At 44.9% G+C, this 27,821-nt stretch overlaps 2 protein-coding genes across 2 annotated transcripts in view; both read right to left on the bottom strand.

Moving 5' to 3' along the window:
• dhx36 (DEAH (Asp-Glu-Ala-His) box polypeptide 36) overlaps nt 1-12,565 on the bottom strand; it is a 50,477-nt gene extending 37,912 nt beyond the window's left edge. The window contains exons 1-7 of the mRNA XM_036965019.1: nt 11,804-12,565; nt 11,406-11,563; nt 10,763-10,873; nt 10,475-10,658; nt 10,263-10,301; nt 5,961-6,131; nt 5,694-5,773 (exon numbers count right to left, since the gene is read on the bottom strand). Coding sequence (XP_036820914.1) covers nt 5,694-5,773; nt 5,961-6,131; nt 10,263-10,301; nt 10,475-10,658; nt 10,763-10,873; nt 11,406-11,563; nt 11,804-12,088 — 1,028 coding nt within the window. The 5' untranslated portion in view covers nt 12,089-12,565. The remainder of the gene's footprint in view (nt 1-5,693; nt 5,774-5,960; nt 6,132-10,262; nt 10,302-10,474; nt 10,659-10,762; nt 10,874-11,405; nt 11,564-11,803) is intronic.
• Nucleotides 12,566-27,399: 14,834 nt separating this feature from the next.
• The window catches only part of LOC110507232 (probable G-protein coupled receptor 149), a 21,423-nt gene continuing 21,001 nt past the window's right edge, over nt 27,400-27,821 (bottom strand). The window contains exon 4 of the mRNA XM_036965039.1: nt 27,400-27,821. This exon is cut by the window's right edge and continues 291 nt beyond it. Within this exon, the coding sequence (XP_036820934.1) occupies nt 27,486-27,821 (336 nt within the window). The 3' untranslated portion in view covers nt 27,400-27,485.

Raw genomic sequence — 27,821 nt, 5'->3', positions numbered from 1 at the left:
GCGGCCCTTGCAGAGCAAGGGGAACAACTACTTCAAGGTCTCAGAACAAGTGACGTCACTGATTGAAACGCTATTTAGCACACACCGCTAACTAAGCTAGCCGTTTCACATCCGTTACACTAACACTGGGGCCCCTCAGGGGTGTGTACTTAGTCCCCTCCTGTACTTAGTCCCGTCCTGGCCCCCATTAACATCAACAGGGCTGTAGTGGAGCGGGTCGAGTTTCAAGTTCCTTGGTGTCCACATCACCAACGAACTATCATGGTCCAAACATACCAAGACAGTTGTGAAGAGGGCACGACAAAACCTTTTCCCCCTCAGGAGACTGAAAAGATTTGACATGGATCCCTAGATACTCAAAAGGTTCTACAGCTGCACCATTGAGAGCATCCTGACCGGTTGCATCACCGCCTGGTATGACAACTGCTCGGCATCTGACCGTAAGATGCTACAGAGGGTAGTACGTATGGCCCGGTACTTCACTGGGGTCAAGCTTCCTGCCATCTAGAACCTATGTAATAGGCGGTGTCAGAGGAAAGCCCATAAAATTGTCAGAGACTCCAGTCACTCAAGTTATAGACTGTTTTCTCTGCACGGCAAGCGGTACCAGAGTACCAAGTCTCGGACCAAAAGGCTCCTCAACAGCTTCTACCCCCAAGCCATAAGACTGTGTAACAATTAATCAAATCGCCACCGGACTATTTTACATTGACCCGTCCCTTTTTGTACACTGCTGCTACTCGCTGTTTATTATCTATGCATAGTCACTTCACCCCTACCTACATGTACAAATTACCTCAACTTACTTGTAACCCAGCACACTGACTCGGTACCAGTATCCCCTGTATGTAGCCTTGTTATTGTTATTCTTATTGTGTTACTTTTTATTACTATTTTTTAGTTTAGTTTATTTGGTAAATATTTTCTTAACTCTTCTTGAACTGCACTGTTGGTTAAGGGCTTGTATGTAAGTAAGCATTTCATCGTAAAGTCTACACTTGTATTCAGCATTTCATCGTAAAGTCCACACTTGTTGTATTCAGCATTTCACGGTAAAGTCTACGCTTGTTGTATTCAGCATTTCACAGTAAAGTCTACGCTTGTTGTATTCAGCATTTCACGGTAAAGTCTACGCTTGTTGTATTCAGCATTTCACGGTAAAGTCTACGCTTGTTGTATTCAGCATTTCACGGTAAAGTCTACGCTTGTTGTATTCAGCATTTCACGGTAAAGTCCACACTTGTTGTATATGGTGCATGTGACAAATACAGTTTGATTTCGCCATCTATTCTGTCCTATTCACCCTGACCATCTATTCTGTCCTATTCACCCTGACCATCTATTCTGTCCTATTCACCCTGACCATCTATTCTGTCCTATTCACCCTGACCACCTATTCTGTCCTATTCACCCTGACCGTCTAGTCTGTCCTATTCACCCTGACCGTCTAGTCTGTCGTATTCCCCCTGACCGTCTATTCTGTCCTATTCACCCTGACCATCTATTCTGTCCTATTCACCCTGACCGTCTATTCTGTCCTATTCACCCTGACCATCTATTCTGTCCTATTCACCCTGACCATCTAGTCTGTCCTATTCACCCTGACCGTCTAGTCTGTCGTATTCACCCTGACCGTCTAGTCTGTCGTATTCACCCTGACCATCTATTCTGTCCTATTTCCTATGACCATCTATTCTGACCACTACCCTGTCCTATTTCCTATGACCATCTATTCTGACCACTATTCTGTCCTATTTCCTATGACCATCTATTCTGACCACTATTCTGTCCTATTTCCTATGACCATCTATTCTGACCACTATTCTGTCCTATTTCCTATGACCATCTAGTCTGACCACTATTCTGTCCTATTTCCTATGACCATCTATTCTGACCACTATTCTGTCCTATTTCCTATGACCATCTATTCTGACCACTATTCTGTCCTATTTCCTATGACCATCTGCTCTTGAGTATCTCATGCTACACACTGTACACATTTTTGTCATTTAACACAGAGGTTCCCAAACTTCTTCACTCGGGGGGGGGGGGGGGGGGGGCCCTTCCAGCATTGGAAGGACATCCCCGCCCCCCACCTTCCCACGCGTGCACATGCCACCTCTACAAGCACTGTTCATGACACAAACTGTTCACACCCCTCTTGTTGGTGGAGAGAATCTAGCAGGTTTAAAGCTTATTTCCTGCAATTCTACATATCTTTGTTCATGGGGCGCAAAGAAAATGTTGCAGTTTTAAAGCACATTTTCTTGCAATTCTATACATTTTGCCATGTCTAAATGTGCATTCATGTCATATTGGAGTGACCAAAAAATTTACACAAACTTCAAAGTGTTTCCTTTCAAATGGTATCAATAACATGCATATCCCTGCTTCAGGTCCTGAGCTACAGGCAGTTATATTTGGGTATGTCATCTCAGGCGAAAACTGAAAAAAAGTTCCGGTCCTCATTAAGATAGCTAGGTGAGAACCACAGCCATAGTAAGTACATGTACTCTTCTCTCTCTTTCACAGATCTCCTCTGTTGGTCTATGCTCTTCTCTCACTTCCCTGCTCCCCTTGGCCGTTGATCCCTCTAATCCACTGATCCTGTTATCCTCTCTTTCTCTCTACAGCTCTCCTCTCATCTGTCCATCTCTCTCCTTCACACTTCTCCCTCTCCTTCTCAAGCACCCACACACACACACACACACACAACGCCCAGAGCAGAAAAACACACAACTCGCGCACACACACAAACATGCGAGCACACACACACAAATAGCGCGCACACAAACAAGGTGCGAGCACACACACACACACACACACACACACAACCCGCGAGCAGACACACACACACACAACTGGCTGCTTGTACAAAGTTCTCTCAATCCATTAGCGCAAAACTCAACTCAACTGGTGATCCCAGAGCTTGAGAAATCGATAACCCAGGTGATCACTGACAGGAGCGTGGCTTAGGAGGACTATAGGGGATTCATAGATCTCCTTTCAAAGCCCACCATCTGTGGAAACAACCACCCAGAAATCTAAACTAACATGAGAGTTCATCACAACACACTTCCTATGCAAAACAGCATACACCTTTAAGTACTTTAGGAAGAAAAAGAGACAGAAAGAAGAGAGAGAGAGAGAGAGAGAAAGACAGAAAGAAAGAGAGAGATGGAAAGAAGAGAGAGAGACGGAGAGAAGAGAGAGAGACGGAGAGAAGAGAGAGATGGAGAGAAGAGAGAGAGAGACGGAGAGAAGAGAGAGAGACGGAGAGAAGAGAGAGAGACGGAGAGAAGAGAGAGAGACGGAGAGAAGAGAGAGACGGAGAGAAGAGAGAGAGACGGAGAGAAGAGAGAGAGATGGAAAGAAGAGAAAGATAGAGAGACGGAAAGGAGAGAGAGAGACGGAGAGAAGAGAGAGAGACGGAAAGAAGAGAGAGAGACGGAAAGAAGAGAGAGAGACGGAAAGAAGAGAGAGAGACGGAAAGAAGAGAGAGAGACGGAGAGAAGAGAGAGAGACGGAGAGAAGAGAGAGAGACGGAGAGAAGAGAGAGAGAGAGACAAAGAAAGAGCGCGAGAGAGAGAGAGTGCGAGTGAGGGACCACTGAGGCTGCAGACAGCTGTATAGCCATCTTGTCTGGATGTTTAGATGTTCTCAGTGAGTCTCAGTGGAGATGTGTTCTGCACCATACAGACACACAAACAGACACACTGAGCTTTCGCTCCAGCTGACATGGCAGCTTTTGTTCTGTATTTCTGTTCAACTCTGATGTTAGTGGCAGATGGAGCAAAGCAACTTATCCCATCAAGGGTGTGTGTGTGTGTTTGGTCTGAAGGACGAGAACCATTGGTAGTGTGTGTGGGGTACAGACAGACAGGGTTAGGGGGTACAGACAGACAGGGTTATGGGGTACAGACAGACGGGGTTATGGGGTACAGACAGCTTGTACAACCTACACACACACACACACACACTTTCTAGTTAGTCAGAGGCATTGGGGATTAGGATTATCAGAGTTTAAACCCTGTACTCGATGTACAGCTGTGCTTTCTCCACGCCCTTAACCCTCCACCCTCCACACCCTCCACGCCCTCAACCCTCCACGCCCTCAACCCTCCACCCTCCACACCCTCCACGCCCTCAACCCTCCACGCCCTCAACCCTCCACCCTCCACGCCCTCAACGCCCTCAACCCTCCACGCCCTCAACCCTCCACGCCCTCAACCCTCCACGCCCCACGCCCTTCACCCTCGAACCCGTATCCAGATTGAAAAGGGCTGATATGGGCACTAATAAGTGGCTAAATTGGAACGTTAGAGGCTGTACAGTAACATGCCAGAACTCAGGCTCTGTGACTTCAGAACTCAGGCTCTGTGACTTCAGAACTCAGGCTCTGTGACTTCAGAACTCAGGCTCTGTGACTTCAGAACTCTGTATGGATTGACTGACATACATTCTGACTTTAGGCAACTTTTGCAAACACTAAAATAGTCCATGAGTGAAATGCTGTAAATTGAGAGGACTATGCATTTTGAAAGATGAGAGGTTGAGGATTATAATACATTTTGCTTTGATGTCATACAATCAAGCCAAACACCGGAGAGTCCAAAATGTGCACTTCAAAATTCCATATCATAAAACTCATGTAATATACAATGTTCATGATCTCGATGTTTGATGTACAGTTACAAGATGACATGGCCTCATTCCCTGGGTTGTTCTGAACAGAATGAGCCTGATCATTTTCTGCGTCACACATACCTGAATGCACTAATCACTCCATTCTATACGCACCAAAATGACATATCGGTATCTCTGAATAGCCCTGTGAAAGCCTAACATTGTAAAGATAATATTTGATCATATGTGGAAATAGAACCAGCTTTAAAACGACGCTGCCCTCCTGACGTGTGATTTATAATGGACCGTTTTGGGACTGCGTAAACAACAGTAATGGTGTGTCGGCGGGGATAGAGGGCCGCGTTGCAAACAAACAAAACAACACCTGTGCTTCCTCTAGTTCCTCAACGGCACAACGAGGACAGATAAAAACAGTGGGCTTCCTCTAGTTCCTCAACGGCACAACGAGGACAGATAAAAACAGTGTGCTTCCTCTAGTTCCTCAACGGCACAACGAGGACAGAAAAACAGTGTGCTTCCTCTAGTTCCTCAACGGCACAACGAGGACAGATAAAAACAGCACCTTACAGTTGAAGACTTCTTCTTTCAGTCATAAAAGTGCAAAGAAATGACTTGGGAAGTGTACACTTTGGAGAGGTGTGTGGTGACTTGGAGATACTATTTTAGTCCTCTCATTCAAACTCTTGTGCTTTTCTTGTCTAATGTTGCACCTATCTTACATTTCCCAGGAATATTCTCAACATGTTACTGAACGTATCCAGAGTATTTTCAGATTTTCATTATCAACAAATGCGGTGAAAAGTCCAGTAAATGTCAAATTCACATAAAGTCAACAGTGAAACGTTTGGATTCAGTCTTGTGTCAGATGAAAGTTGTGTCCTCAACTTTGGCCTAATAATCTCCAAACTGTTTCAATTACTACCATGCTTGTGCTTTTCATATTTCCTCTGTTAAGAAACATTTTAAAATGTAGCCCGGTCCATGTAACCCAATTGCCACGAGCATAAAGGGTTAAAGAGAGGTTCCACTCCAAACAGAAAACTCACCTCTGCAGGCGGATCTGATAACCACATGAGTTCCCGTCCCCTACACTCTCAGCCCTCTCCGCAGCCACCCGCTCTGCTACCTAAAACACAATGAGAGGAGAGAGTACACACCTGCAACAAGCACACATCAGAAATTACACGATATGTATATTCAGAAAGGTAGGACACACACACACACACACACACACACCTGGAACGGGTGCAATACACACACACACACACCTGGGAAGGGTGCAATACATACACACACACACACACACTACTTACAGATATGGCACTGATGCGACGTGGCTGGGTGCAGACCACCCTGCAGACTGAACCCATGCCCCTCTCTATGTAGTCATCCAGGATAAACTGGGTCACCTGGGTGGTCTTACCACACCCCGTCTCTCCACTGACCACCAGCACCTGGCTGGACCTGATCAACTCCACCAACTCCTGATGAACCAGAGAGAGGACAGTGGGAATACGGCAAGAGCCTTTCTGTCCTATGAAAACCTCTTATCATCCTTAATAACTTAACCTCTTATCATCCTTAATAACTTAACCTCTTATCATCCTTAATAACTTAACCTCTTATCATCCTTAATAACTTAACCTCTTATCATCCTTAATAACTTAACCTCTTATCATCCTTAATAACTTAACCTCTTATCATCCTTAATAACTTAACCTCTTATCATCCTTAATAACTTAACCTCGTATCATCCTTAATAACTTAACCTCGTATCATCCTTAATAACTTAACCTCGTATCATCCTTAATAACTTAACCTCTTATCTTTTCAGGAAATGGAAAACAAGTCAATATTTTAACAAACATTAACAAGCATTTTAAAACTTCTGACGCTATTTAGAATACATGTATTGGTCCTGGAGTTATGAAATGTTCAGAGTACATTGAGTTGCTTTCGATTCATGTACAAAAAAAAAAAAAAAAAAAAAAAAAAGTGAACATAATGACAACCATTTCTGTATGGACGTTGCTTTGAGTACGGGGTCATTGTTATGCTGACACAGGAAAGGTCCTTCCCCAAACTGTTGCCACAAAGTAGGAAGCACAGAATCATCTAGAATGTCATTGTATGCTGTAGCGTTAAGAGTTCCCTTCACTGGAACTAAAACAGCTCCCTGACCATTATTCCTCCTCCACCAAACTTTACAGTTGGCACTATGCATTCAGGCAGGTGGCGTTTTTCTGGCATCCGCCAAACCCAGATGGTGAAGAGTGATTCATCACTCCAAAGAACACGTTTCCACTGCTCCAGAGTCCAATGGCGCTGAGCTTGACACCACTCCAGCAGACATTTGACATTGTGCACGGTGCCCAAACCATGAAAAACAACCGCAGACCATTATTCCTCCTCCACCAAACTTTACAGTTTTACGCATTAGGCAGGTACGCATTAGGGCAGGTAACGTTCTCCTGGCATCCGCCAAACACAGATTTGTCCGTGGGACTGCCAGATGGTGAATTGTGATTCATCGCTCCAGAGAACGAGTTTCCACTGCTCCAGAGTCCAATGGCAGCGAGCTTTACAACACTCCAGCCGACGGTAGCGAGTGTCTCTACCGAGGACAGGTGATTAACACGGGCTGCTTGCTCCAGCACTTGGCAAACCCGTTTAGTGAACACTCCTTGTTCGAACACGCTTTTTCAGTTCTGCCCACAAATTTTCTATAGGATTGAGGTCAGGGCTTTGTGATGGCCACTCCAATACCTTGACTTTGTTGTCCTTAAGCAATTTTGCCACAACTTTGGAAGTATGCTTGGGGTCATTCTCCATTTGGAAGCAATCTATTTTGTGAAGTGCACCAGTCCCTCCTGCAGCAAAGCACCCCGACATGATGCTTCCACCCCCGTGCTTCACAGTTGGGATGGTGTTCTTCGGCTTGCAAGCCTACCCCTTTTCCGCCAAACATAACGATGGTCATTATGGTCAAACAGTTCTGTTTTTGTTTCATCAGACCAGAGGACATTTCTCCAAAAACTACAATCTTTGTCAGTTTCAAACCGTAGTCTGGCATTTTTATGGCGGTTTTGGAGCAGTGGCTTCTTCCTTGCTAAGCGGCCATTCAGGTTATGTTGATATAGGACTCGTTTTACTGTGGATATAGATACTTTTGTACCCGTTTCCTCCAGAATCTTCACAAGGTCCTTTGATGTTGTTCTGGGATTGATTTGCACTTTTCACACCAAAGTACCTTAATCTCTAGGAGACAGAACGCGTCTCCTTCCTGAGCGGTATGACGGCTGCGTGGTCCCATGGTGTTTATACTTGCGTACTATTGTTTGTACAGATGTACGTGGTACCTTCAGGCATTTGGAAATTGCTCCCAAGGATGAACCAGACTTGTGGATGTCCCAAAAAATATTCTGAGGTCTTGAGTGATTTTTTTGTTTGTTTTTTGTCCCATGACATCAGGCAAAGAGGCACTGAGTTTGAAGGTAGGCCTTGAAATACATCCACAAGTACACCTCCAAATGACTCAAATTATGTCAATTAGCCTATCAGAAGCTTCTAAAGCCATGATATAATTTCCTGGAATTTTCCAAGCTGTTTAAAGGCACAGTCAACTTAGTGTATGTAAACTTCTGACCCACTGGAATTGTGATACAGTGAATTATAAGTGAAATAATCTGTCTGTAAACAAATGTTGGAAAAATTACTTGCGTCATGCACAAAGTAGATGTCCTAACCGACTTGTCAAAACTATAGTTTGTTAACAAGACATTTGTGGAGTGGTTGAAAAACGAGTTAATGACTCCAACCTAAGTGTATGTAAACTAGTTTTAATGACTCCAACCTAAGTGTATGTAAACTTCTGACTTCAACTCTAGATGAAGTTTCCATACTATGGGTTGTGCATGTAATATGAAAAACTATGTTTTTGTTAAGACAGGGATGTGATTTGAGAAGCTATAAGAGATAATTGCCCCGTTCACAGAGAGATCCCAGGCATTTCACGTAAATACATTAATGATTTCTTGCTCAAAGGAGGCGGCGGTTCGTGTGCAAAGTAAATGGTTATTGTAATTAAGAGTAGTTTCTGAATGTGTCAATGTTAAGTGTCTCTGTCCCTCTCTCTCCTGTCATTCCACTAGGGACCTGCTCTCAGCGTATTACATCTCCAGTCAATAACCGATGCAGACTGTGCGTTTGTCCTGTGTCCCCATGTAATTAGCTAGTATATAAATACTTAAACCAATGTGTAGTACTGAATCATAAGTAAAGCTCAGGGTTTTGCAGATGCAAGGAGGCTACAACAGTTCGGAACGATGATATGATACGAGGTTAGGATTGATAAGTTGACTGTTTAAAAGGATGTGATAGATAAAGACCTTTTAGAATTTAATTGGGAGATGGTAACTCTTTAAAGATCTGCTCTCGCGGTGCCCCAGATCCTAATAAGTTAATTGTTACATGATTAATTTAACAATTAAACATATTTAGGTAATTAGATAATGAACAGTCTTCAGATTAATGTTAAAGTCAAGTCACGACAAGGTGGAATCGGTCTTATACCAAACGGGGATATCTTCTGTAAACCAACCCTACCTTGTCACAACACAACTGATTGGCTCAAATTTGGCTCCACTATTTAACAAGGCACACCTGCTAATTAAAATACATTCCAGGTGACTACCTCATGAAGCTAGTTGAGAGAATGCCAAGAGTGTGCAAAGCTGTCAAGGTAAAGGGTGGCTACTTTGAAGAATCTCAAATATATTTTGATTTGTTTAACACATTTTTGGTTACTACATGATTCCATGTGTTATTTCATAGTTTTGATGTCTTCACTATTATTCTACAATGCAGAAAATAGTAAAAAAAAAAAAAAAAACTGGAATGAGTAGGTGTGTACAAACTTTTGACTTGTACTGTGTGTGTGGCACAGAGGTCAGTTGATTAGGTACACCATACCGTTCCTGCAATCAGCATGCCAATTGCACACTCCCTCAAAACTTGAAACATCTGTAGAATTGTGTTGTGTGACAAAACTGCCTTTTAGTGTCCCCCGCACAAGGGTCACCTGTGTATTGATCATGCTGTTAATCAGCTTCTTGATATGTCACACCAGTCAGGTGGCAAAGGAGAAAGGCTCACTAACAGGGATGTTAACAAATTTGGTGACAAAATTTGTGCACATGGAACATCTCTGGGATCTTTTATATCAGCTCATGAAACATGTTGCGTTTATATTTTTGTTCAGTGTAAATTAAAATTGGCAAATGTAGATGCAAGGTTTTCATCAATCAGAAACGTTTTACAAGATGAGATCCTATTCTTGTCTTAGGTAAAAACGCCCACATGGTAGGCAGAGGCCTATAGCATCCACATGGTAGGCAGAGGCCTATAGCATCCACATGGTAGGCAGAGGCCTATAGCATCCACATGGTAGGCAGAGGCCTATATCATCCACATGGTAAGCAGAGGCCTATAGCATCCACATGGTAAGCAGAGGCCTATAGCATCCACATGGTAAGCAGAGGCCTATAGCATCCACATGGTAAGCAGAGGCCTAGCATCCAAGTTCATCAGGAGGAAAAATATGTCTCAGATCTTACCTCTTTTTTTCCAAAGGATGGAAGCTTTTCCCTGAATTTCTGCCAAAAAAATAAACAGGAAACATGAATTACTACAAGCAGTCCATCAATAGATGTTGAGAACTAAGAACATCTCACCACCAGTTCTATTGGTGTTATGATAACATGTGTGTTTATCAATAACAAACACAGTAATTATAATACTGCTAGTTTTTTATGAAGTGAATTGTCACCAGCATGTCTAGGTATTTAGAGTCCGCCTTCTTCCTCTCTAGATCTCTCTTTAACTGCTGGTCCAGGGCATTCTCCCTGACCACCTCCTGAAACAAATACTCCAGGTCTTTATCCTTCCCTCTCCTCTCCTTCTCCTCCCTCTCTTCTTGGGGTTCAGCTTTAAGGACATCCTGTGGGAAGTAACTGAAAGGCAGGAGAAAGAGACATGATTGTGAATCGCTTTAACGAGTGAGCATGGCAATAGGAACAACAACAACAACAACCCTAAAATCTAGAAGTTAGCCTACCGTTGTGATGTGAGTGGAGTGTTCTGTACTGGCCTCTCCTCAACCTCCTTCTTCTCTTGTTTGAGATCCATTTTCAGGACATCCTGAGAGGGCTCATCACCATCAAAGTAACTGAAACACAGATCAGGTAAATAACAGTGTTGTAGTAAATCACAGGCGGAATGCGTTATGTTTCAAAAGCATTGAATGTAGACGATGATGGTGACATGAGCCCTCCTAAATATTCCAAAAACTTAGGAGATGTAAAAGGAGTTTTTATAGTTTGCAGCTGCAGCAAGCAGGCTCATGTCCACAACACACAGAGGACCCATGCATAGGGCCTAACGATGTCCTGGAGACTAGGGTTAGGGCTGGGGCCTGTGGACCTGAACACATCACATCACTGACTGTCTGTCTGTCTGTCTGTCTGTCCGTGTCACAGTACATGACAGAGCCTACTGCAGCTGTACTCTTCTGAGAGACTGGGAGTGTTCGACATTGCAATCAACTTTAAAGGCGAGTCTAGACTGACTGATCTACAAATCGCCTTGAATCACAAATAACTACTCAAAGGTATTTGTTCATCAGTCAGTCTGTCAGAATTTACCCATAATACAGCACGGTTTTGATGCTCTCAAACACAGCCAGGAAGACAGTGCCTTACCAGTGGCCGCCTCTGACCGGTGCTGACGGGGTTGAACGCCAGTGCTCAGATGTGGAGGGGTGGGCCTCCCTGGCTGGGCATGTCGGTCCTCTCTGGACAGTGTTCAGCAGATTAGTGATATGCTGTTCCCTGGACTCATCCATCTGAACCACTGCCCGCTACACCGCGAGGGGAAACCAACTGCATTAGTACAGAGTTAATCCTGATACATGCTAGATACTATAGATTTATTAGAGATACGTAGCTACTTCGTTATCAAAAAACAGATATAGCTAGTTGTCAGCCGTGATAGTCAACGAGACTATGTAACGAGAGTTGACTACCAACGACAACAACCCAAGCAAGCCACTACACACCAGATACACAGGTGCCTCTGTAACTAATGTTACACCACTAACCGATTTTCTCTCATTTTCTTTCCTCTTCAAGCCTCCCCATTTGGCGTACCACAGTCCGATCTCCCGGCCCTTTAGATGCGGGGGTGGACGGTTTGGTCCCCCACCTCTCCCTCCTCGTTCTCCCCGGTCCTCCCTCGACTCCGTTTCGGTGCTCCGCGGGTGTCCACCACCACTCGACCCAGCTAGGCGGTCCCACCTCTCCCGGCTCCCATCCCGTCCGAATCCTCGACCTCCTCTTCGGCCACCTCGTCGGCCGCCTCTGCCCCCATAACCTCCATAACTCATAACGCCTTCAAAACCACAGAAACACAGCTATGGCAAGATAGCAGTGCAAGACACTGTCTGTAGACTTACAAATTGGGACTAGCCAGCTAGCTAAACTTGCTGCACTATTCGAAACCTTTGCCTTGGGATTTGCTAGCTAACGTTAGCTAGTAAACGTTAGCCGGCCCGTGGATCAAGTAGATGTGCTAAATTAATAATTGTATATCTCGAAGCGTGTACATATTTCAGATGATGTTCGAAATACCTAAGTAGTTGAATGTGAAAGAAATAAATAGCATTTCCGCTGATATCAAGAGAACATCTGTATATATTTTTTTTGCAAGGATGTGAGTCTTGTGTATAGATATATATCCTGTCGCATAGTTTACACAACAATGAAATAGTCGAAGGATGATGACGTTTCTCTCATGATAGGCTTGGTTCGCGCAACCCGGCGAGACCCCGAAATACTCTGAATGCACGAAATGCTACAAAATATATGTTGTGACTTGTCACTCCAGGGTTTTTTTTCTGGATCAAAATGGGGCTTGCTGTGAGTAGTGGGGCATGGTAGAAGCCCTCACCAAAGAGATTTCTTTTTTTGCTGTTTTAGAGGGAATTTCCTGCAATTCTACATCCCTTTTTGCCATGACTTATGCCTTGTTCTTATGCTATCCGAGTGACTCAAACATTATAACAAAATCAATGTGGGTCCCATGAGAGAAGGAGATAATTAAAAATGTTAGATTCTCCCTGTCTAGTTATAATTTTAGTAATTGTTAGTTCTCAAAAATGTTTTATTTAAAAATATATAGGTCCATTATCTTTTTTACATGAATTATATCTGATGTTAGATGTTTAAGTTTACACCGTTTTTTTAATCATATTTTTTGGAATGGTGGCAACGATTTAGCAGCGGCAGTTAAAAAAAAAAATATATATATATATTTATTTAACCTTTTTTAACCAGGGAGGTCAGTTGAGAACAAGTTCTCATTATGACTGCGACCTGGCCTAGATAAAGCAAAGCAGTGTGACACAAACCACAACACAGAGTTACACGTGGAAAAAAACAAACGTACAGTCAATAACACAATAGAAAAAAGTCTATATACAATGTGTGCAAATGTCATGAGGAGGTAAGGCAATAAATTGGCAATAGTAGCGAAGTCATTACAATATAGCAAATTAACACTGCAGTGATAGATGTGCAGATGATGATGTTCAAGTAGAAATACTGGTGTGCAAAAGAGCAAGAAATTAAATAAAAACAATGTGGGGATGAGGTAGGTAGATTGGATGGGCTGTTTACAGATGGGCTGTGTACAGCTGCAGCGATCGGTTAGCTGCTCAGATAGCTGATGTTTAAAGTTAGTGAGGGAGATATAAGTCTCCAAATTCAGTGATTTTTGCAATTCGTTCCAGTCACTGGCAGCAGAGAACTGGAAAAAAAAGGCCAAAGGAGGAATTGGCTTTGGGGATGACCAGTGAGATATACCTGCTGGAGCAAATGCTACGGGTGGGTGTTGTTATCGTGACCAGTGAGCTGAGATAGGGCGGAGCTTTACCTAGCAAAGACTTATAGATGACCTGAAGCGAAGGCCAGCCAACGAGAGCATACAGGTCGCAGTGGTGGGTAGTATATGGGGCTTTGATGACAAAACGGATGGCACTGTGATAGACTGCATCCAGTTTGCTGAGTAGAGTATTTTGTAAATGACATCGCCGAAGTCGAGGATCTGTAGGATAGTCAGTTTTACGAGGGTATGTTTGTCGGTGTGAGTGAAGGAAACTTTGTTGCAAAATAGAAAGTTAATTTTGGATTGGAGATGTTTAATATGAGTCTGGAAGGAGAGTTTACAGTCTAACCAGACACCTAGGTATTTGTAGTTGTCCACATATTCTAAGTCAGAACCGTCCAGAGTAGTGATGCTAGTCGGGGGAGCGGGTGCAGGCAGCGATCGGTTGAAAAGCATGCATTTAGTTTTACTAGCGTTTAAGAGCAGTTGGAGGCGACGGAAAAGTGTTGTATGGCATTGAAGCTCATTTGGAGGTTTGTTAACACAGTGTCCAAAGAAGGGCCAGATGTATGCAGAATGGTGTCGTCTGCGCAGAGGTGGATCAGGGAATCACCAGCAGCAAGAGCGACATTGTTGAAATATACAGAGAAAAGAGTCGGCCCGAGAATTGAACCCTGTGGTACCCCCATAGAGACTGCCAGAGGTCCGGACAACAGGCCCACCGATTTGACATACTGAACTCTGTCTGATAAGTTGATTGTGAACCAGGCGAGGCAGTCATTTGAGAAACCAAGGCTGTTGCGTCTGCCGATAAGAATACCGTGATTGACAGAGTCAAAAGCCTTGGCCAGGTCGATGAAGACGGCTGCACAGTACTGTCTTTTATCGATGGCAGTTATGATATCGTTTAGTACCTTGAGCGTGGCTGAGGTGCACCCGTGACCAGCTCGGAAACAGCGGAGAAGGTACGGTGGGATTTGAAATGGTCAGTGATCTGTTTATTTACTTGGCTTTCAAAGACTTTAGAAAGGCAGGGCAGGATGGATATAGGTCTGTAACAGTTTGGGTCTAGAGTGTCACCCCCTTTGAAGAGGGGGACGACCACGGCAGCTTTCCAATCTTTAGATCTCGGACGATACGAAAGAGAGGTTGAACAGACTTGTAATAGGGGTTGCAACAATGGCAGTGGATAATTTTAGAAAGAGAGGGTCCAGATTGTCTAGCCCAGCTGATTTGTGAGGGTCTGGGTTTTTCAGCTCTTTCAGAACATCTGCTATCTGGATTTGGGTGAAGGAGAAGCTAGGGAGGCTTGGGCAAGTTGCTGCAGGGGCTGCAGAGCTGTTGGCCGGGGTTTGGGTAGCCAGGAGGAAAACATGGCCAGCTGTTGAGAAATGCTTATTGAAATTCTCGATTATCGTGGATTTATCTGTGGTGATAGTGTTTCCAAGCCTCCGTGCAGTGGGCAGCTGGGAGGAGGTGTTCTTATTCTCATTGGACTTTACAGTGTCCCAAAACTTTTGGGAGTTAGAGCTACAGGATGCACATTTCTGTTTGATAAAGCTAGCCTTTACTTTTCTGACTGACTGCGTGTATTGGTCCCTGACTTCCCTGAAAAGTTGCATATCACGGGGACCATTCGATGCTAGTGCAGTCTGCCACAGGATGTTTTTGTGCTGGTCGAGGGCAGTCAGGTCTGGAGTGAACCAAGGGATATATCTGTTCTTAGTTCTCCATTTTTTGAAAGGGGCATGCTTATTTAAGATGGTGAGGAAATTACTTTTAAAGAACGACCAGGCATCCTCTACTGACGGGATGAGGTCAATATCCTTCCAGGATACCCAAGCCAGGTCGATTAGAAAGGCCTGCTCGCAATAGTGTTTTAGGGAGCGTTTGACAGTGATGAGGGGTGGTTGTTTGACCGCGGACCCATAGCGGATGCAAGCAATGAGGCAGTGATCGCTGAGATCCTGATTGAAAACAGCAGAGGTGTATTTGAATGGCAAGTTGGTCAGGATAATATCTATGAGGGTGCCCATGTTTACAGATTTAGGGTTGTACCTGGTGGGTACCTTGATGATTTGTGTGAGATTGAGGGCATCTAGCTTAGATTGTAGGACTGCCGGAGTGTTAAGCATATCCCAGTTTAGTTCACCTAACAGAACAAACTCTGAAGATAGATGGGGGACAATCAATTCACATAAGGTGTCCAGGGCACAGCTGAGAGCTGAGGGGGGTCTATAACAGGCAGCAACAGTGAGAGACTTCTGGAGAGATAAATTTTTAAAATTAGAAGCTCGAACTGTTTGTGCATAGACCTGGAAAGTATGACAGAACTTTGCAGGCTATCTCTGCAGTAGATTGCAACTCCTCCCCCTTTGGCAGTAATGTCTTGACGGAAAATGTTGTAGTTGGGGATGGAAATCTCTGAATTTTTGGTGGCCTTCCTAAACCAGGATTCAAACACTGCAAGGACATCAGGGTTGGCAGAGTGTGCTAAAGCAGTAAGTAAAACAAACTTAGGGAGGAGGCTTCTGATGTTAACATGCATGAAACCAAGGCTTTTACGGTTACAGAAGTCAACAAATGAGAGCGCCTGGGGACACGCAAGGCCTGGGTTGACCTCCACATCACCCGAGGAACAGAGGAGGAGTAGTATAGGGGAAACGGCTAATATAGGGGAAACACTGCACGCACGCACACACACACACACACACACACACACACACACACACACACACACACACACACACACACACACACAGTGAAGTCTCTAAGACTTTGTGCCAAGTGTAATGGAAGCTAATCCTTAATGAGGAGGTCAGGACCTAGTTTGGTATATTTCTGTTTGATACGTTCATGGTGTGTTTGAGAATCTTCATTGATCACTCCAGGGGCCACCTGTGATTGTATCATCAAATCCTACGGAGGGCATTTAGGTCCAAAATAAGTACATGTTAGGGTCAAATTAAATTCAAATAGAAGCCAAATCAAAACAATAAACGGATAAGACTAACAAAAAAAATGATTTAAACAAGTTCCTTGTTTTAATGCCTGTGGTGTGTAGAACACAGTAACATTATCTTATGGCTTTTTTCAAGAATCACTTAGCTGCAGTTGCCTTTCTGGCTCATATTGTATATATTGATCCAGAGCTGTTTGAAATTACTGGGGAAGATACTGATGTTCTTCACTACGTGTTCAGTTTCCCGCTGCTCCCCCCCTAACACAGAGTTTTTAATTGGACTGTGTTCAGTCTCCCGCTGCTCCCCCTAACACAGAGTTTTTAATTGGACTGTGTTCAGTCTCCCGCTGCTCCCCCTAACACAGAGTTTTTAATTGGACTGTGTTCAGTCTCCTGCTGCTCCCCCTAACACAGAGTTTTTAATTGGACTGTGTTCAGTCTCCCGCTGCTCCCCCCCTAACACAGAGGTTTTAATTGGACTGTGTTCAGTCTCCCGCTGCTCCCCCTAACACAGAGTTTTTAATTGGACTGTGTTCAGTCTCCCGCTGCTCCCCCTAACACACAGTTTTTAATTGGACTGTGTTCAGTCTCCCGCTGCTCCCCCCCTAACACAGAGGTTTTAATTGGACTGTGTTCAGTCTCCCGCTGCTCCCCCTAACACAGAGTTTTTAATTGGACTGTGTTCAGTCTCCTGCTGCTCCCCCTAACACAGAGTTTTTAATTGGACTGTGTTCAGTCTCCCGCTGCTCCCCCCCTAACACAGAGGTTTTAATTGGACTGTGTTCAGTCTCCCGCTGCTCCCCCTAACAAAGAGTTTTTAATTGGACTGTGTTCAGATTGCCTTTAGCAATCTGTTGAATTTATAGGGAAGTGAGATGTTATTATTATTATTTTTTTTACAGAGCAGAGCTAATTAGTGCCATAAAGCATGGCAAATGTGAGCGAAGGAGAGATGAGAAGGAGAGAGAATGAGGGGAGAGGAGAGAAGGTGAGAGAAGGAGAGAGAGTGAGAGAAGAAGAGAGAATGAGAGGAGAGAGAGTGAGAGTGAGAGGAGAGCGAATGATAGAAGGAGAGAATGAGGAGAGAGAATGAGAAAATGAGATGAGAGAGTATGAGAGAAGGAGAGAGAAGGAGAGGAGGAGATAATGAGAGGAGAGAGAATTAGAGGAGAGAGTGTTAGAGGAGATATAATGAGAGAGAATGAGAGGAAAGATAATGAGAGGAGGGAGAATTAGAGGAGAGAGAGATAGAGGAGATATAATGAGAGAGAATGAGAGGAGAGAATTAGAGGAGATATAATGAGAGAAGGAGAGATAATGAGAGATGAGAAGGAGAGATAATGAGAGGAGAGAGAGTTAGAGGAGATATAATGCGAGAAGGAGAGATAATGAGAGGAGAGAGAGTTAGAGAAGATATGAGAGGAGAGATAATGAGAGATGAGAGAAGGAGAGATAACTAGAGGAGGGAGTTAAACATACAGGGAGCAGTGGTAACTCTTGAGTGTAATACTGAAAGAAAGGGAGAGCTTTTAAGAGGGTGCAAGATTGAGGGAGAGAGAGAGAGTCATGTGTGTGAGACGTGTGAGGTAACAAGGAAGATCCCACATAAACCTGGAGTCCCTGTCATGAAACACGGATCATATTTTCACCAAGAGCCCTTTGAAATGTTCTTCCTCACCGTCTGCTTCTCTCACCTCTGAAGCTGTAATTCTCACAGTACTAATGAAGGAGTCTGTGACTCTCTTGTAAATGCTTACCATCCGTCAGTCTGTCTGTACCTCGTCCACCATTATGGCGGTGCCGCGTTAGACCCAGTTGTCCAGCCAATGAATCAACCACAACACCACTACTCAACCTCAATAGAAATGACTTCAGTATCATTTACGTCAGGGGTGATGCTGCTATTCAATCAAATGAATGAAAATTGACATCAGCGTCAGTTTAAATGAAGGACAGGAGATTCATTATCTTTGGGGTTTACTTTTTTTAAATGTATTTTTACCAATATTCAGCCTTCTGTGTGTACCTAATATGAGTCCCCATGTCTCATGAGGATATTTCACTTCCTACAATATTCTACATTTAAGATCTGCCAGTAACCAGTTTGGACTGAAATGTATTCCGTCTGTGAGAAATATTATGGGAGAAGATATGAACGATTCACTATAAGTCTGGGTTTGAATCAGAGGTTTCCTCTGGCGTTGAAATTAGGGGGGAAAATCCAGACGTATCTCCTTCTGCTAGTGCCTTTTGTCTCAACTTGCGAGACAGGGAATGAGAGGGGTGGGGCAAAAGACAAAGAGGGGGAGAGAGAGAACTGAGGACAGAGAAATAGAGTTAGCCAGAGGGGGAGGGTTGCTTTAGTATGGATTAAATAATTGAATATCCCTCCCCCGTCTGTGTTTCCTTAAGGATGGTAAAGGAGTACCTCCCGGTGGTACCTGGCAACCAACAACCTTTGACCCCCCCCATACTGAATTATTTAACCCAGAAGTGATGATGATTTAGTGGTAATAACACTTTACATTGTGTTGCATTACACCTAAACAGCTTTTATTCTTCAAGTAACAAGAGTGTCATTATATTGTGTTAGTAGGAGGATGAGATGAAAGGGGTTTCAAGACAGATTATGAATGTGACATTGACCGTGTCAAGAGCTAAGACTCCTCGGACATAAAACAATGACAACAACGCTCCTCTTTCCCTAACAAAGCATTCCTTAACCCAGGACACTTCCTGTGCCCCTCAGTGTCTACCTTGGCCACAGAGGTCATTTTCAAAGGGGAGGTTAAAGCTGCAACAAGAACACAGAAGACGTGTCAGTCTCATGACAGCAGCGTGACCTGTACGTGGGAGAGAGACCGGGGGGGGGGGGGGGGGGGGGTCACTCAAAAACAGAGCAGCTGAAATCACATTAGATAGAGGAAAGAGGAGGAGGACAATAACATTTCCACTGAGGACTGTTGGGAATAACTGGTTTAGTTACCACACACATAACAGGAACACAGAGACTATATACTGTATCAGGTCTGTTGGTTATGTTATAGTTGATTAAAATCTATCATTGAATTTGTTTAGACTGATTCAATTCATTCAATTAGCATAGATAAGTAATTAATATAGGTAAACAAACATTAATCCCAGCCTTCTCAGTGGTATTCCATGCATCCTTCCTCAATGATTTCCAAATAAGAAGAAAAACGCTCATCTAAAAATGTGTACAGTATGGAAAGCAAACCTCAATACCATATAGTCACATGAGCAAGTGATGAGTTTATTTCCATTCTGCTTGGCTGAAGATGCTAAAACTTTTGTCAAAACGCTGAAATGGTCTCTATTCATTACAAGGTCAAAAGTCAACTCATCTACTGAGACCCATTGGTTATGATTCATGAGCCATATGATTCATAAGCTATATGATTCATCAGCCAAGCCATATGATTCATAAGCCATATGATTCATAAGCCATATGATTCATAAGCCATATGATTCATAAGCCATATGATTCATAAGCCAAGCTATATGATTCATAAGCCATATGATTCATAAGCCAAACCATATGATTCATAAGCCATATGATTCATAAGTGAAGCCATATGATTCATAAGCCATATGATTCATAACCCAAGCCATATTGATTCATAAGCCATATGAGTCTATAAGCCACTATTCTCTAACTTGCTTTTTTTTGCCTTAAAGCATTGTGAATGTAAATGCATTTTACAGTGTTGTTTGAGGCATTTTTCTAGTATAAATATTTTATGAGCACATTCATAGGAAGGACAAAACATTATGTGACACGTGACAAAGCTTTTCTCTGCTGAAAGACACAACACAACACAACACAGATGACACACAACGAAACACATCCTTTATGAAACATGAAATAAAACCTGGAGGCTCACATGAGTGTCTGAAATGGTCCCCAAACACAGTGTGGTGAAGAAGACACAACGGCACCTTTTCATCCTCAGGAGGTTGAAGAAATTTGTCTTGGCCCCTAAGACCCTCACAAACGTTTACAGATGCACCATTGAGAGCCCTCCAGGACATCTACAGCACCCGGTGTCACAGGAAGGCCAAGAAGATCATCAAGGACCTCAGTCACGCGAACCACCCAAGCCACGGCCTGTTCACCCCGCTATCACCCAGAAGGTGAGGTCAGTACAGGTGCAACAAAGCTGGGACATACAGACTGAAAAGCAACTTAGAGGCTGCTGTCCTATGAGCATAGACATGGAACACTGGTCACTTAAATAATGGAACTGGCCACTTTAATAATGTTTCCAATCTGTTCAACCCATTTCATACACTATGTACAGCACCAGTCAAAGGTTTTGACACACCTACTCATTCCAGTTTGTTTTTTTGACTATTTTCTACATTGTACAATAATAGTGAGGACATCAACACTATGAAATAACACATATGGAATCATGTAGTAACCAAAAAAGTGTTTTAAAAAATCAAAATATATTTGAGACTTGAGATTCTTCAAAGTAGCCACCCTTTGCCTTGATGACAGCTTTGCACACTCTTGGCATTCTCTCAACCAGCTTCATGAGGTAGTCACCTGGAATGCATTTCAATTGACAGGTGTGGATTGTAAAAAATTCATCTGTGGAATTTCTTTCCTTCTTAATGCGTTTGAGCCAATCAGTTGTGTAGTGACACGGTAGAGGTGGTATACAGAAGATAGCCCATATTATGGCAAGAACAGCTCAAATAGGCAGAGAAACGACAGTCCATCATTACTTTAAGACATGAAGGTCAGTCAATACGGAAAAATTGAAGAACTTTGACCGTTTCTTCAAGTACAGTCGCAAAAACCACCAAGGGCTATGATGAAACTGGCTCTCATGAGGACCGCCACAGGAAAGGAAGACCCAGAGTTACCTCTGCTGCAGAGGATAAGTTCATTAGAGTTAACTGCACCTCATATTGCAGCCCAAATAAATGCTTCAGAGTTCAAGTAACAGACATCTCAACATCAATTGTAAAGAGGAAACTGTGTGAATGAGGCCTGCAAAGAAACCACTAGTTAAGGACACCAATAAGAAAAAGAGACTTACTTGGGCCAAGAAACACGAGCAATGGACATTAGACCGGTGGAAATCTGTCCTTTGGTCTGATGAGTCCAAATTTGAGATTTTTGGTTTCAACCGCCGTGTGTTTGTGAGACGCAGAGTAGGTGAACGGATTACCTCTGCATGTATGGTTCCCACTGTGAAGCATGGAGGAGGAGGAGGTGTGATGGTGTGGGTGCTTTGCTGGTGATGTTGTCTGTGATTTATTCAGAATTCAAGGCACAATTAACCAGCATGGCTACCACAGCATTCTGTAGCGATACGCCATTCCATCTGGTTTGCGCTTAGTGGGACTATCATTTGTTTTTCAACAGGACAATGGCCCAACACACCTCCAGGCTGTGTAAGGGCTATTGGACCAAGAAGGAGAGTGATGGAGTGCTGCATCAGATGACCTGGCCTCCACAATCACCGACCTCAACCCAATTGAGATGGTTTGGGATGAGTTGGACCGCAGAGTGAAGGAAAAGCAGCCAACAAGTGCTCAACATGTGGGAACTCCTTCAAAACTGTTGGGAAAGCATTCCAGGTGAAGCTGGTTGAGAGAATGCATAAGAATGTGCAAAGCTGTCATCAATGCTACTTTGAAGAATCTCAAATATAACATATATTTTGATTTGTTTAACAATTTTTTTAGTTACTATGTGATTCCATATGTGTTATTTCATAGTTTTGATATCTTCACTATTATTCTACAATGTAGAAAATAGTAAAAATATAGAAAAACCCTTGAATGAGTAGATGTCTAACCTTTTGACTGGTACTGTATACAAAAGTATGTGTACACCTCTTCAAAACTGTTGCTGACAGGTTTATACAATTGAGTACACAGCCATGCAATCTCCATAGACAAACATTGGCAGCAGAATGGCCTTACTAAAGAGCTTAGTGACCTTCAACAGCTCAGCCGCGAAGTGGTAGGCCACACAAGCTGATAGAACGGGACCACCGAGTGCTGAAGCATGTAAAAATGGTTTGTCTTCAGTTGCAACACCCACTACCGAGTTCCAAACTGCCTCTGGAATCAACGTCAACACAATAACTGTTCTTCAGGAGCTTCATGAAGTGGGTTTCCATGGCCAAACAGCCGCACACAAGCCTAAGAGCAAGCCTAAGCTCAGCGCCATTGGACTCTGGAGCAGTGGAAACGTGTTCTTTGGAGTGATGAATCACTCTTCAACATCTGGGTTTGGCGGATGCCAGGAAAACACTACCTGCCTGAATGCATAGTGCCAACTGTAAAGTTTGGTGGATGAGGAATAACGGTCAGGAGCTGTTTTAGTTCTAGTGAAGGGAAATCTTTAAGCTACAGCATACAATGACATTCTAGATGATTCATTGCTTCCAACTTTGTGGCAGGAGTTTGGGGAAGGCCCTTTCCTGTTTCAGCATGACAATGCCCCCGTGCACAAATCGAAGTCTATACAGAAATGGTTTGTCGAGATTGGTGTTGAAGAACCTGACTGGCCTGCACAGAGCCCTGACCTCAACCCCACCGGGACGAATTGGAACGCAGACTGATCTATTAACTGATCTACTCCTCCAGGCTCTCAACCACAGGAGGTTGGGTCCTCCAGGCTATCAGCCACAGGAGGTTGGGTCCTCCAGGCTATCAGCCACAGGAGGTTGGTTCCTACAGGCTATCAGCCACAGGAGGTTGGTTCCTACAGGCTATCAGCCACAGGAGGTTGGTTCCTCCAGGCTATCAGCCACAGGAGGTTGGGTCCTCCAGGCTATCAGCCACAGGAGGTTGGGTCCTCCAGGCTATCAGCCACAGGAGGTTGGGTCCTCCAGGTTATCAGCCACAGGAGGTTGGGTTCCTCCAGGCTATCAGCCACAGGAGGTTGGGTCCTCCAGGCTATCAGCCACAGGAGGTTGGGTCCTCCAGGCTATCAGCCACAGGAGGTTGGGTCCTCCAGGCTATCAGCCACAGGAGGTTGGGTCCTCCAGGCTATCAGCCACAGGAGGTTGGGTCCTCCAGGCTATCAGCCACAGGAGGTTGGGTCCTCCAGGCTATCAGCCACAGGAGGTTGGGTCCTCCAGGCTATCAGCCACAGGAGGTTGGGTCCTCCAGGCTATCAGCCACAGGAGGTTAGGTCCTCCAGGCTATCAGCCACAGGAGGTTGGGTCCTCCAGGCTATCAGCCACAGGAGGTTGGGTCCTCCAGGCTCTCAGCCACAGGAGGTTGGGTCCTCCAGGCTATCAGCCACAGGAGGTTGGGTCCTCCAGGCTATCAGCCACAGGAGGTTGGGTCCTCCAGGCTATCATCCACAGGAGGTTGGTTCCTCCAGGCTATCATCCACAGGAGGTTGGTTCCTCCAGGCTATCAGCCACAGGAGGTTGGGTCCTCCAGGCTATCAGCCACAGGAGGTTGGGTCCTCCAGGCTATCAGCCACAGGAGGTTGGGTCCTCCAGGCTATCAGCCACAGGAGGTTGGTGGCACCGTAATTAGGGAGGACAGGCTTGTGGTAATGGCTGGAGCGTAATAATGGAATGGTATCAATGGTATCAAATGCCATTCATTTCAGTCCATTTGCTCAGTTCCAGCCATTATTATGAGCCGTCATCCCCTCAGCAGCCTCCACTCCAGTCTCAGCAGCAAGGTAACTGATCTATTCCTCAGAGTCCAAGTTCTCAGCAGATTATTTAAGAGTAAAGGCACAATATTTAACACACACACACACACACAGACACATACACGCACACACACACGCACACACACACACACACACACATATTGATACAGTTAAACACAGACAGAGCATGCACACATACACACAGTGACATACACACACGTACGCTATGGTCACAAGACGCAGGCCTCCTAATTGTCCCTAGAATTTCTAAGCAAACAGCTGGAGGCAGGGCTTTCTCCTATAGAGCTCCATTTTTATGGAATGGTCTGCCTACCCATGTGAGAGACGCAAACTCGGTCTCAACCTTTAAGTCTTTACTGAAGACTCATCGCTTCAGTGGGTCATATGATTGAGTGTAGGCTGGCCCAGGAGTGTGAAGGTGAACGGAAAGGCTCTGGAGTAACGAACCGCCCTTGCTGTCTCTGCCTGGCCGGTTCCCCTCTTTCCACTGGGATTCTCTGCCTCTAACCCTATTACAGGGGCTGAGTCCCTGGCTTACTAGGGCTCTTTCATACCGTCCCTAGGAGGGGTGCGTCACTTGAGTGGGTTGAGTCACTGATGTGATCTTCCTGTCTGGGTTGGCGCCCCCCCTTGGGTTGTGCCGTGGCGGAGATCTTTGTGGGCTATACTCGGCCTTGTCTCAGGATGGTAAGTTGGGGGTTGAAGATATCCCTCTAGTGGTGTGGGGGCTGTGCTTTGGCAAAGTGGGTGGGGTTATATCCTTCCTGTTTGGCCCTGTCCGGGGGTGTCATCGGATGGGGCCACAGTGTCTCCTGACCCCTCCTGTCTCAGCCTCCAGTATTTATGCTGCAGTAGTTTATGTGTCGGGGGACTAGGGTCAGTTTGTTATATCTGGAGTACTTCTCCTGTCCTATCCGGTGTCCTGTGTGAATTTAAGTATGCTCTCTCTAATTCTCTCTTTCTCTCTTTCTTTCTTTCTCTCTCTCTCTCAGAGGACCTGAGCCCTAGGACCATGCCTCAGGACTACCTGACATGATGACTCCTTGCTGTCCCCAGTCCACCTGGCTGTGCTGCTGCTCCAGTTTCAACTGTTTTGCCTGCAATTATTATTATTTGACCATGCTGGTCATTTATGAACATTTGAACAGTTTGGCCATGTTCTGTTATAATCTCCACCCGGCACAGCCAGAAGAGGACTGGCCACCCCACATAGCCTGGTTCCTCTCTAGGTTTCTTCCTAGGTTTTGGCCTTTCTAGGGAGTTTTTCCTAGCCACCGTGCTTCTACACCTGCATTGCTTGGTGTTTGGGGTTTTAGGCTGGGTATCTGTACAGCACTTTGAGATATCAGCTGATGTACCAAGGGCTATATAAATACATTTGATTTGATTTGGGATAACTCAGACAGAGGAGCTAGTGATCTCCTTGTTGCCTCATTGGTGACGTTGATTGTAATAACAGGTCCATGTGGAGACTGTGAAGAGTGAAACCTTCACCAGTCTCTCTCTCTCTCTATTTCCTTATGGTGGAGACCCCAGATTGAATACTAAGGTGGGTACTATTCTCTCCAGCCTTTCTCTCTGCTCTCCCTTTCTGTCTTCTCTTTCATTGCGCTGCTGTCCCTTAGTCCCAAACCACCTTCACTCCACCTCACATAGTCACTTAGTCCTGCACCACCTCACCTCATCACGTAGTCCTGCACCACCTCACCTCATCACTTAGTCCTGCACCACGTCACCTCATCACTTAGTCCTGCACCACCTCACATAGTCACTTAGTCCTGCACCACCTCACCTCATCACGTAGTCCTGCACCACCTCACCTCCTCACTTAGTCCTGCACCACCTCACCTCATCACGTAGTCCTGCACCACCCACCTCATCACTTAGTCCTGCACCACCTCACCTCCTCACTTAGTCCAGCACCCGCTTCTCCCCACCTCACCTCACCTCATCAAATAGTCCTGCACCACCTCACCTCATCACTTAGTCTTGCACCACCTCACCTCATCACTTAGTCCTTCACCACCTCACCTCATCACTTAGTCCTGCACCACCTCACCTCCTCACTTAGTCCTGCACCCCCTTCTCCCCACCTCACTTCATCACATAGTCCTGCACCCCCTTCTCCCCATCTCACCTCACCTCATCACATAGTCCTGCACCCCTTTCTCTCCATCTCACCTCATCACTTAGTCCTACACCGTTCACTTAACCTCACCTCATCACATGGACACATAATGGACCTTTAAAGCACAGAATGGACACAGGATATGTGTCCCAGATGTCTTAAGCAGCGGCAAATAATGTTTTGTCACGAAATACACTTAAAATATAGAGTTAAAAGGTCAAGATACACTTAAAATATAGAGTTAAAAGGTCAGTCCTTCTAGATCTATCTTTCCAGTCTGCTTCCTGTGTGTGTGCATCAGTATTCTCTGTCCCCTCGTTGTCTTCCTGTGTGTGTGCATCAGTATTCTCTGTCCCCTCATTGTCTTCCTGTGTGTGATCATCAGTATTCTCTGTCCCCTCGTTGTCTTCCTGTGTGTGCATCAGTATTCTCTGTCCCCTCGTTGTCTTCCTGTGTGTGTGCATCAGTATTCTCTGTCCCCTCGTTGTCTTCCTGTGTGTGTGCATCAGTATTCTCTGTCCCCTCATTGTCTTCCTGTGTGTGATCATCAGTATTCTCTGTCCCCTCGTTGTCTTCCTGTGTGTGCATCAGTATTCTCTGTCCCCTCGTTGTCTTCCTGTGTGTGTGCATCAGTCTTCTCTGTCCCCTCATTGTCTTCCTGTGTGTGTGTATCAGTATTCTCTGTCCCCTCGTTGTCTTCCTGTGTGTGTGCATCAGTATTCTCTGTCCCCTCATTGTCTTCCTGTGTGTGTGCATCAGTCTTCTCTGTCCCCTCATTGTCTTCCTGTGTGTGTGCATCAGTATTCTCAGTCCCCTCATTGTCTTCCTGTGTGTGTGCATCAGTCTTCTCTGTCCCCTCGTTGTCTTCCTGTGTGTGTGCATCAGTATTCTCTGTCCCCTCATTGTCTTCCTGTGTGTGTGTATCAGTCTTCTCTGTCCTCTTCTTGCTTCCTGTGTGTATCAGTCTTCTCTGTCCTCTTCTTGCTTCCTGTGTGTGTGTATCAGTCTTCTCTGTCCTCTTCTTGCTTCCTGTGTGTGTGTATCAGTCTTCTCTGTCCTCTTCTTGCTTCCTGTGTGTGTATCAGTCTTTTCTGTCCTCTTCCTGCTTCCTCTGTGTGTGTGTATCAGTCTTCTCTGTCCTCTTCCTGCTTCCTGTAGGCTTCGTTGAGCAGCTGTATCTCCTCGCGGTAGCCTCCCGTCTCCTGTTTCTGCCTGCGACTGTTCTGCCGGTGGGCCTCCACCGTGTCAGGGATGTTGATGTTGATGTTGTCCACCTCGGGGTTGCCACTGTTGGGGATGAGCAGTGAGTAGGAGGCTGTCTCCCCCAGGTCACAGGAGACAAAGCGGTTCTCCTTCCGAGAATAGCGCAGCGACGGGGAGCGGGCGTGGGTGGACGACTGGCTGATGTTAGAGATGATGGACACGCTGTCCATGGCCTCCTCGTTGTCACAGATCTCCAA

This window comes from Oncorhynchus mykiss, chromosome 27 (genome assembly GCF_013265735.2).
Source record: "Oncorhynchus mykiss isolate Arlee chromosome 27, USDA_OmykA_1.1, whole genome shotgun sequence".
Lineage (NCBI taxonomy): Eukaryota > Metazoa > Chordata > Actinopteri > Salmoniformes > Salmonidae > Oncorhynchus > Oncorhynchus mykiss.
The sequence above is the reverse complement of the archived record's forward strand: the minus strand, read 5'-3'. Positions and strand labels throughout refer to the sequence as shown.